This window comes from Zeus faber (genome assembly GCF_960531495.2).
Source record: "Zeus faber genome assembly, chromosome: 18".
Classification (NCBI taxonomy): domain Eukaryota; kingdom Metazoa; phylum Chordata; class Actinopteri; order Zeiformes; family Zeidae; genus Zeus; species Zeus faber.
The window spans coordinates 19,150,876-19,160,786 of NC_137210.1; the positions used below are offsets into that span (position 1 = coordinate 19,150,876).

The window sequence follows — 9,911 nt, forward strand, 5'->3', positions numbered from 1 at the left end:
TTAAGACAACCTACATGACTAAATAACATTGATGTCGATTACAACGGTGAAGGGTTTTAACAAGACAACTGTCCTTAAGACTTTTTTTTTTCTTTTTCTTTTTTTTTTTAAACATACCTGCATGGTCCATAATATGTGCCACTCAGAATCATAACAATCTAATAATAATAATAATAATAATAATTGGTCCAGTCTGCTTTCTCACAGTTCCAGAACAATCCTGAGATAAAGACTTGGAAACTGTCCTTTCAAATGAGAGAGGAAAGGCTTCATGTCCATAAACACTGATAATTCCGGCACGTCCCCGTGGCGTCTGATGGATGACAACGACGACTTCGGCGGGTCTCCATGGCGAGGAGGGAGGCGCCGGGTCAGAGCGGCGAGGGGAAGGAAGGAAGGACGTTGTTTTTTCCTGTTTGCGTCAGATGGCTTTGCGTCTCCTGCAGCTCCTCCAGTAGCTTTTCCGTTCATGCAGTCGTCTGGCAGCCGGTGTGTTTGCAAGCCGGAAAAGGCATGCTGGAGGAGGGGGGAGCGGGGTCTGATGACGAGACACATCAGGGGGTTGGGGGTAAGGGGAGGGAGGGGTGGCCCGGGAGGGGGAAGGCGGGCCGGTCATGCTGGTGTTAAGACTGTTTTCAGGGTGGCCCCCCGACTCCCCACGTGCTGCGGCGGGGAGAGGGGGCCCCCGGGGGCTCCCAACTGTAAACTCACGATCAAGCAAGACGTAACCGAAGCCGTCGCAGAGACAGGGCTGATGGGCGGGGCCCCGGATGGGGGTAATATGTTTCGCGGTGGCCGGGGCCCTCCTGCTTTCCCCGGATCGGAACGCCGGCGGTGACACGTCTGATCGCCGTCAGTCGGGTGACCCCCCCCCCCCTCCCTCCCAGCGGCGCTGAGCCGTCGCTCTCCGGTGGATCCGCGCCGCGCGCCGTCCGTCCGCCTCCCGCCGCGTCGTCGCCCCGTCGTTCTGATCGTCCGCAGCCCGTGCTCGGCTTTCGCGGGGTGGCTTTTTTTTTTTTTTTTGATCGGTCCCGCTCTTCGTTTTCTTCGATATCGCTTTTTGATTGTTTGGGAAAATGTACAGAAGTTCCTGTTTTTTTTTTATTTTCCTCAAAACTCAGACAAAAATAAAATATGAATGTTACACTATTTAATGTACAATACCATTCGAGAGGGGGGATCCCTGCCATAGTTTTGCCTGGACGCCGGTCACCAACGGGGGCGGGACATGAACAGTATGAGAGAGTGATGGAGGTGGGGGTGGGGGTGGCTGGGATCCATTGCATTGGACGTTTTCTCAGAGTTGCTCTTTGTTTACATTGCCATCCTATTATTGCTGATTTCTTTATTTTTTCTCATGACTGAATGGGACATGATGGCCTCCAGGCAGAAAGGAAAAGAGAGAGCGGTGCCCGGGTCAGTTTTCACCAGGAGGAGGGCGGCCCGGGTTTGTTGTTCCTGATGGTGGCGTCGGAGCATTCCGCCTCCGATGAGTCGCAGTCGGAGTCACCGAACTGCAGTGGATTCTGATCGCAATTCAGAAAACAAGACATGAGGGATGTTAGTGTCACAGCTCAGTCATTATTAACAACGTGACGTTACATCAGGCTCCCGGACGGCATTGGTATTTTCCGCTTTTATTCAAAGTTATTAAGAATGGGCACACCCGTCGGCGGCCGAAAAAAGTAATGTCAACAGAGTCACAGAGTAAGAGTTAAAGAGAAATTTCACATTCTGGTTTGAGGCCACTGCCTGATTCAGAAAAATGCCAAGAAGCGAGTGGGAGAAGGAGTGGGAGGGAGGAGAAGGTGTGTCTCAATTCCGAAAAGTTTGAACATTCTTTTTTTTTTTTTTTTTGGGACGTAGCGTCCTTCCTGCAAGCTTTGTGCCGATTTCAACCAGAAGATGGCACTGCTGAGTCACACTTAATGTCTTAATGCAAATTTGACCACATTTGTAAAGAAACATTACATTTTATGCCCAGGGCTGGTGTGTTTCAGTGTTTACATCTCTAAAACATGATCTAGTGCACAGTACAGTACCTCTTCTACCTCTAAGTTATATACATGGAGCATACACTGGATTGCATTAAAATGGATGTGGTCTATTAATAAGTTGTTACAGGTTATTTTCAGTACTATTATGTTACTTTAATATGAGTGTTGGTAATTGTCTGTGTGTACATATAGACATTATATCAAAATGTTATATGTGCATCAAAAAAATGTGGGGAACACTGACCTCGTAGCTGTGCTCGTCGGAGCACAGTTTCCCCAGAGAGATCTGGGTTTTGACCCTGCGGACGGCGCACTCCTTGTCGGACAGCCCGTCCGACTGCGTGGAGATGTCGATGGGGATGTCGGGCGTGTGCGACAGCAGCTCGTCCAGGTGCTCCTCCTGGCTGGCGCTCAGCCGCTCGAGGGGCCCGCTGTGGGAGTGGTCGCTGGTGTTGCCCTCCTCGCCGTCGGACACCGACAGGTTCTCCGAGCTGAAGGTGGAGTAGGACTGGAAGCTGCTCATGCAGCGGTGAGGCCTGCGGGGAAAGCGAGGAGGCGGAGCAACAACGGAGGGAGTAATGTTTGATGACCCAACCTCTTATGAGTTACGTCTGATGTCCCCCTGATATAACACCCCGGCCCTGACACGAGATAGCGAGCATCAAATTTAGTCGTTTTTACCTCGGTCTCCTTGGAAACTCCACCTCGCTGTCCACCTCCCCCTCTTCCTCTTCGGAGGACTCATCTCCGCCCTGGGAGAAAAAAACATATATTGTTCACGGCTAATTCATCATCAACCTTTCACCTCCCCACGCAGACACCTGCTTTACTCACCTTTCTGAGCGGCCTGAGTGTGCGGGGGAGTCCGGAGGGCAGCGTGTGGGTATGTGGCGACGCCTCCTGCTCCTGCGGCGCTGCCTTCTTTGCAGCCTCCCCGTCGGAGGAAGGGTTAGGCACTCTGCTCGGCACCACCAGCGGGGGCAGTGGGGTCGCCTCATGGGTGCTCAGCAGCGAGTAGTGGGGTAGCTCCGGGTGGCTGGAGGCCGGGGGGGTTTCCTGGCATTGCATGCAGCCCGGGAAGGGATGGGCCTGGCAGCACGGGCAAAGAGACCCCGCAACGGTACCCGGAGCGGGTCCGGAGCAGGTGGACGTGGTCCACTGGCGGGAGTCGGCGTCCACGGCGGTGGAGATGATGTCCGGGCTGGAGCCGGAGACGCGGCGCTGCAGGTGGTCCGTCTGAGGGCTGCGGAGAGCGGCCGCCGGGCCGAAGTAGCGAAGGTTGTTGGCACAGTTGACGACGGCCTCCTCGCGGCCCTTCAAGGGCAGCAGGGGGCCCTCTGGTGGTGGGTGGTGGTGGTGGTAGTGGTGGCGGTACTGCTGCTCCTGCAGAGGCTGGGTCTCTTCTGCCGCCCCGGCACTGAGCTTGAGCACCCCGGGGAACTCGTTGTGACTTCCCTTGCTGTTGGCACGACGGTGCCGAGGCTTGCTGCGGTAGCGGGCCTTCCCGGGAGGCGTGGACACCTTGGGGCTGCCAGAGAGCGGCGACGGGGAGGGAAGTGGATCGACGCTGGGGATTCCATCGGAACGAAGGAGGTCCGGCCTGGAGGAATACATCCGCTGATGTTAACAACAAGGATTTTTCTCCTGTTGACCTTATAGACACATTATTGCATGTTTAGAAAGCAGTGGTCCCTCGTGATATTTCTAAAGACTCCCAATTACTGGACGGATTAGTGCGCAGAGTGTATGTAAATCCTATCTTGATGAACCTGTCAATGCTGACCCTGTGAATACAACAAGGAATTACTGTGTTTCCACTGTATTTATACTGTACTTTCTTCTCCTATAGATATCTGTAGGCCTTCTAATGTAAATCTGTTCAATGCACATATAATTCCAGGGATCAGACCTTTTGGTGGGGGGCATCCCGGGCTTGTGGGACATGCTTCCTTTTTTCTTGATGAGCTTCTCCACAGCATTGGGCCTGACAATAGGTCGGACCAAGTGCCGCTTATAGTTCCCCGGATACTTCTTCTCCACCACCTGCTCCCTCCTGTGGGGGGAAGGTAATGACAGGATCAGTACGGAGATGAGACCACAACGGAAAATCAGGGCCTGTTTCATAGCGTAGGCAAAGGGAAACCCTGTTTACATGAATTGAATATGCATGAAACACTCTGGTTTATATAATGCACCAAAGATATATCAGAAGAAAGGGAAAATCTGTTGTTTGGGCGGGGGAAAATATAGGTCAGGTAACAAAGGGGAAAACTCATTATAACGTCTTCTGAGACAACCCGTATGTTGTCTGGGCAGCATACGTAGAGTCTTGCAGTCTAGGTAGCTGACTCCAAAAGTGTGAACACGTCTCAGAATAGGCCCCCCGTGCAACTCGCGGAAAGTAACCTATTGTTCCGCGAAATACAAAGTCACCCAAAATAGTCGCAAAATTATTCACTGCTGTGTTATGAAGGCGCAACGGGGCAACACTGCAGTCCGACCCAAAATCCAAACATCCTTTGGTCGCTTCGGCCTTGGGAGTTTTAATCACAGTAATCAGCGGCGCTCCGTGGAACTGCGATATAATATAATATATATAATGGTCTGCTGCCTCTGGGAAAATAATGGGATACTGACAAACAACCAGGGAGAAGGAAAACAAGGGAGGGATGCAAAGAAGTGGAGCAGCATAACACAGAGAGTCCCCCCACCCCACCCCACCCCACCCCACCACATACTTCATCAGCTCCTTCTCCCGGACCTCCAGCTGCAGCATGATGGCACTCAGCTCCATGTAGAGGTTGTTGGCTCTCTCCAGCTTCCTCTCGTAGTGCTCCCTGATGTCCAGAGCGTGTCTGGGGAGAGGGAAGCTTGAAAATGAGCTATGCGTGATGACGGAAGAATATCATTTTTTTTTTCCCCCGCCCCGGAGCGTACCTGAGCTCGTCCCTCCTGCGTCGGATGAGCTCCTCGTCCAGCCGGTGGATGCAGGTGCCTTCGCTTTTGATCTTCTCAAAGTGCTTCTTGACCTCCTCCCTCCACTCGGCCTGCCGTTCACACGCACACGGACACACACACACGGTCAGACGCAAATCCCGAACGCACCGAAAGCTCGTCCGTAGCCGGGACAGGCCGTTTGTGTTTGTGTCTGTGTCGCGGACCAAGACCTGAGACTTGAAGTACGTCTCCTGAGGCGCCCCGAGGATGTCAGCCGAGGCGATGTCCAGGTGGAGCAGGATTTGCCGAAACGACGGTCTATTCCGAGGCTTGCCTTGCCTGGGAGGAGAGGCGGACACGAGGGAAAAGAATGTGTGGAGATGTGGGTAAGGAACCAGTCACTTTAAATAAGCCTTTGTGGAATAATTCACATTTTTTGTTGTCTATGACGTGTGAACACAAGCACATTTTACAGGTCCGACTTCGACAAAGAGGTAAATGAGGTCCTTACACCGTGTGTGGAAACGGGCACACACATCTACACTTCACCAGCGGGGAACCCACCATGTTTGTTTCATGAGGATTTTGAAGCCGTCAGGGCAGGTGGAAGGGACAGGCAGGTGGAGGCTGTTACTCCCAACGCCCCAGATGATGGCTGAGGAGTCGACATCTTTGTAGGGGATTTCGCCGGTTAGAAGCTCCCATAAGACAACTCCAAAGGACCTGCACGGCAAGAATATGGTGAGACTTGTGGTGAGGTTTTCACAGTTCTGTTACTTTAACAAGATCAACCTTTCCAAGTCCAAACTTTGACCATGATACTAGAGTGCCCTTTATTTTACTAAATACTTTAAATAAAAAAGCTTGCACAGCAGGTGTTGGTATTGTAGTTTGTTATTGCAGTTTCGGGCAACTGAATGGACGATCGCACACACCAGATGTCGACTTTCTCGGACACGGGTTCATTTCTGATCACTTCCGGCGCCATCCAAGCCACCGTCCCCGCAAACGACATCTTTGTACTTTTGTCACTGAGCTCTTTGGACGTTCCAAAGTCTGAGATTTTCACAGTGTCGTTGTGGGTCACCAAAACACTGAAATAAATAAGCACAAAATACATTCAGTATTTTCACCCGCCTTGGAATAAAACGTTACCATGGACACGACACATTTGTCAGCGTACAGTGTATATACAGTGTACAGTGTAAACTGTACTGATAAATTTGTCAAGTGGCTTTCAAGCTGTGAAATGTTCTAAAAGCCAGGTTTGGAATACGATCGCAGAGAGTAAAAACTCCACTCTGTGTCTGACTCATCCGATGCAGGAGTGTGACCTTTCCAGCAGATTCAGCCTCCACATGGTTGTGCTGACTAACACAGCGTTGAGCGCTGCTGCGGTATAATGATATTGATTAGAGGAACCGGGCTACAGCGAGAGGCGGCGGCTGCACAGGAGGAGACAGGACGCTGTGTCTTAGTCCTCCATTAAGGCTTCCGGGATACGGCCACGTCGAAACTGATGAAAATGACATTCCTGCTAATAATAGGACGAATGAGGAGTCACTGAGCTGACTTGTTGTCATCGCTGTTGTCTAGGAAACAACCACAAACAGCATCTTTGCTACTTGGCAGAGAGGGAAAAGTTTTAAATCACAGCTCCCAGTGGCTGCTGCAGCGAAATCCACGCGGGAGAAAGGGGCCTCGAGGTAGTTGTACGGTGGGTTTGTTCAATGTTAATAGCGGTTTTATAAAACTTGATTGTTTATGTAATCATTTCAATATTATAAAAAAAAAAAAATCAGACAATGCTAATTATATAAATGAATACATCCTCACACAAATAGAGGTCACTCACTTGGGAGACTTGAGGTCTCTGTGGATGATCTTGTGGAGGTGGAGGTAGTTCATGCCGCTGGCAATGCCCGAGGCCCAGTCCACCAGCAGCCCGGGCGTGACCTTGCGCCCGGCCCGCAGGACCTCGTACAGCTGGCCCTGAGCGCAGTACTCCATGATGATGCAGTAGCACGGGGCCTGGGTGCACACGCCCCTGGGACACGGGGAGAAATGAATCATAACAACGAATACAACAGTAGCTGCCAAACGTGCATTCCGTTTACTGGACTGAAAGGTTTGGTCCTAGTTCAGCTAACCGTCCATGGTACACCGTGTATGTATGTCAATGTATCCCAAACAGATCATTTATTCCCCAAATTATATCAATATCTCTTTCTGAACTATACTGAGCAACATCCCGCACAACACGACGACCGGCTGTGTAATGTACAAAATGGTTGTAGTCTTACTTGAAGCCAATGATGTTGGGGTGCTTGAGCTTTCTCAAGTGTTTAATGTCCGTCTCCTTCTGCTCGCGCACCTTCTTGATGGCCACCTCCTCGGAGTGGAACTTGCCGAGGAAGACGGCCCCCTGCGCCCCGCTGCCCAGCCACTGCAGCTCCGAGATCTCCTCGAAAGGAACCTCCCACATGTCTGGACGCACACGCACACAAGCCGTGAGAAAGCTCATTCCCTCAGATGAGATGGGTTTTTACACTAATCTATATTAATGTAATGCTTTTTGGACGTTCTAAACTCTACTGGTTCGATCCCCGGCTCCTCCTGCTAAGTGTCCTCGAGCGAGACACCTAACCACTAATTGCTCCCGATGGCTGCGTCTGAAGGGCATGAATAACTGTAAGTCACTTTGGACAAAAGCATCTGCTAAATGATGATTTAAATACAATTTGATTTCCTGATTTAATAAGAAAAAGCAAGTCAAAGATGTTGCATGGGCTCAACAAATGACATCAATCTACATTGTGCTATTAAGCCTGAGCTCAGGTGAACTAGGAAACCTTTGCCGACAGGGCTACCATCGCGTTTTATTTAACGGGTTCTGTAATTAATGTAGGTATGATTAGGTTATTCAGCTGTCCTGGCCACAGACGTGATTAATACAAGCGTTTCTGTGTTCTTTTCATGTTGTGTTGTGAACCCTACAGTGATGTAATAAACGAGCAAACATTCTTTCATTTCCATATCTGACATGGACACAAGTCCAGCTGGTCAACTCACTGACTTCAGCGCTAAGCATTAGGCTTTGCAGTCAGAAAACGCCCTGTGGATTGCAAAAAAAAAAATATTCCCTATCTGTACAATGTCGTTTTTAAACACTGAGCATCAGCAAGTGCAAGGGAGAGTCTTCATTTTACCAAATGTCACAACTAAAATATGAGCTAAGGACGAGAACATCTGCACACACCCTGGGCCTTAGGTCAAGGTAAGTTGTCATGGATTTGAAGGACAAAATGCATTACGATCAAAAAATTTTAAAATCCTGTGGCTCATTCAAAGTTTGACATCCTATTAGTCTTAAGCCATTTCAAACCTGGGACAGAGGTCAACACAAAATCACACTTGGCATGCTTGGCTGTGCCTCATTTGTTTAAATGCTTTCTACGTTCCCACACTGAATCATGTTCCATCCCTGGTATGTGATTATGGAACAACTGTGGAGGTGTTGCTATGCTACTGAATGCCGACCCGCCCTATTGGCGGACCCCAGTGTGTCCGTTGACCAAAGACAACACCAGACCCCGGTACAGAGCGACCATAACTTAATAGTCTGTACCAACTGTCCTGCTCGTCCTGGTGGCCGTGGAGGGAGTGGAGCCTCACCTTTAGCCCGACCTCAATTCGAAACGACAGCTGTGGAAATCCACTCAAAGCAGCCGTACGCTCCACCAGGGAAGTGCTATTCAATTACGGTTTCGGAGTACATCGGCAGAAAGGGGAGAGGCAACTGAGGTTGATATGTGAGCGGCCTTCAAGGGGCAAGATGATTAGCACCGACCACACGGTGCATCTGTCTAGCGGAAGCCGTGCCAAGTGGAGACGGAGCAGTGACGCTAACCTTGCTGTTGCAGCTTGTATTCCGTCGAGTACGTCTTCCCGATGATGTTCCAGACCGGCCGCAGACAGCCAAACAGCCCCTCCAGGAAGCCTCCGGATCCGGGCCCCGCCCTGTGGAAGTGCAGCTTGATGTCGTCGGGGTGGTGGTGGTGGTGGTGGTGGTGATGCCGGTCCCCTCCGTTGTGGTCCACGGGGGAGTCCCCCTCGCCGATGTGCTCCTCCCCGCCGCTGCCGCACCCGCCGTGGTCGCAGGACGCCGGCGACACGGCCTCCTCCTGCTCCTGGAGCTGAAGCACGCTGTTGTCAAAGTGACCGCCCTCGCTCCGCGTCGAGTCCACGCTTAGGGCAGTGTTAGGGGGGCTCGTGACCCCCAGGGCCGAGTCCTCGTCCTGGCCGGGGGGCTGCAGTGTCTGTAGGGGTACGGGAAGGTGTGTGGGAGGGGCGAGGTCCGTGATAATCTGAGGGGGCAGGGCACAGGTGGGGGCTTGCGGAGACTGCGTCTGAGAGTTTGGCGCGTTGGACTTCTTCGCAGCGTCTCCGACCACAGTGAGTTTTAGCTCCTCCTTCAGTTTGCCCACCAGCAGGCTGGGGCAGGAAGTCCAGGAGAGCACCTCGGGGGAGCTACCCATGGTGCCGTGCGTGTGCATGGGCTGCCCAGTGCGGATGAGCTGGGTGTGGTTCTAAACACGGCCTTAAATCAGAGTGTCAGAAATCACCTGTAGAAGGCAGATAGAAGAGAGAAAGAGAGATTAACTTCGAGCACAGTGCAAATCAATTGTGGAACGCAGATTAAAGCAGAATTCACTGTTGAATCCATTAGGTGGATTGCAGACGACCCTGACAAAAACATGCACACACCGCGGCTAGCCGTTGCTCCAACAAAGAGAAACTCAATCCCTTCATTTCCTCTCATAGATCTGGGGATTTGGAGAGCTTACATTAATGATGATTATTTTTAACCATACAGCACCAACTCTGCAGCAAGGGGGAGGAGAGAGAGAGAGAGAGAGAGAGACAGAGAGAGAGCGAGAGAGAGAGAGAGAGCGCAGGGGAAGAAACAGAAAAACC

General features: G+C 51.3%; 1 protein-coding gene across 2 annotated transcripts; it reads right to left on the bottom strand.

Annotated features, from left to right (window-relative positions):
* Window positions 1–1,424: 1,424 nt before the first annotated feature.
* Window positions 1,425–9,490, bottom strand: map3k13 (mitogen-activated protein kinase kinase kinase 13; the record flags this gene model as incomplete). Of its 2 annotated transcripts, none has more annotated exons than XM_080018677.1 (13): window positions 1,425–1,526; window positions 2,242–2,533; window positions 2,679–2,746; window positions 2,832–3,597; window positions 3,907–4,050; window positions 4,736–4,852; window positions 4,935–5,044; window positions 5,165–5,273; window positions 5,499–5,657; window positions 5,870–6,028; window positions 6,790–6,981; window positions 7,238–7,421; window positions 8,845–9,490. In XM_080018677.1, the coding sequence occupies 13 exons, from the start codon at window positions 9,488–9,490 to the stop codon at window positions 1,425–1,427; spliced, it is 3,048 nt and encodes a 1,015-aa protein (XP_079874803.1). The 2 variants fall into 2 exon arrangements, with proteins under 2 accessions (XP_079874803.1, XP_079874802.1); XM_080018676.1 differs by having other exon boundaries at window positions 2,679–2,749.
* Between the last annotated feature and the right edge of the window lie 421 nt (window positions 9,491–9,911).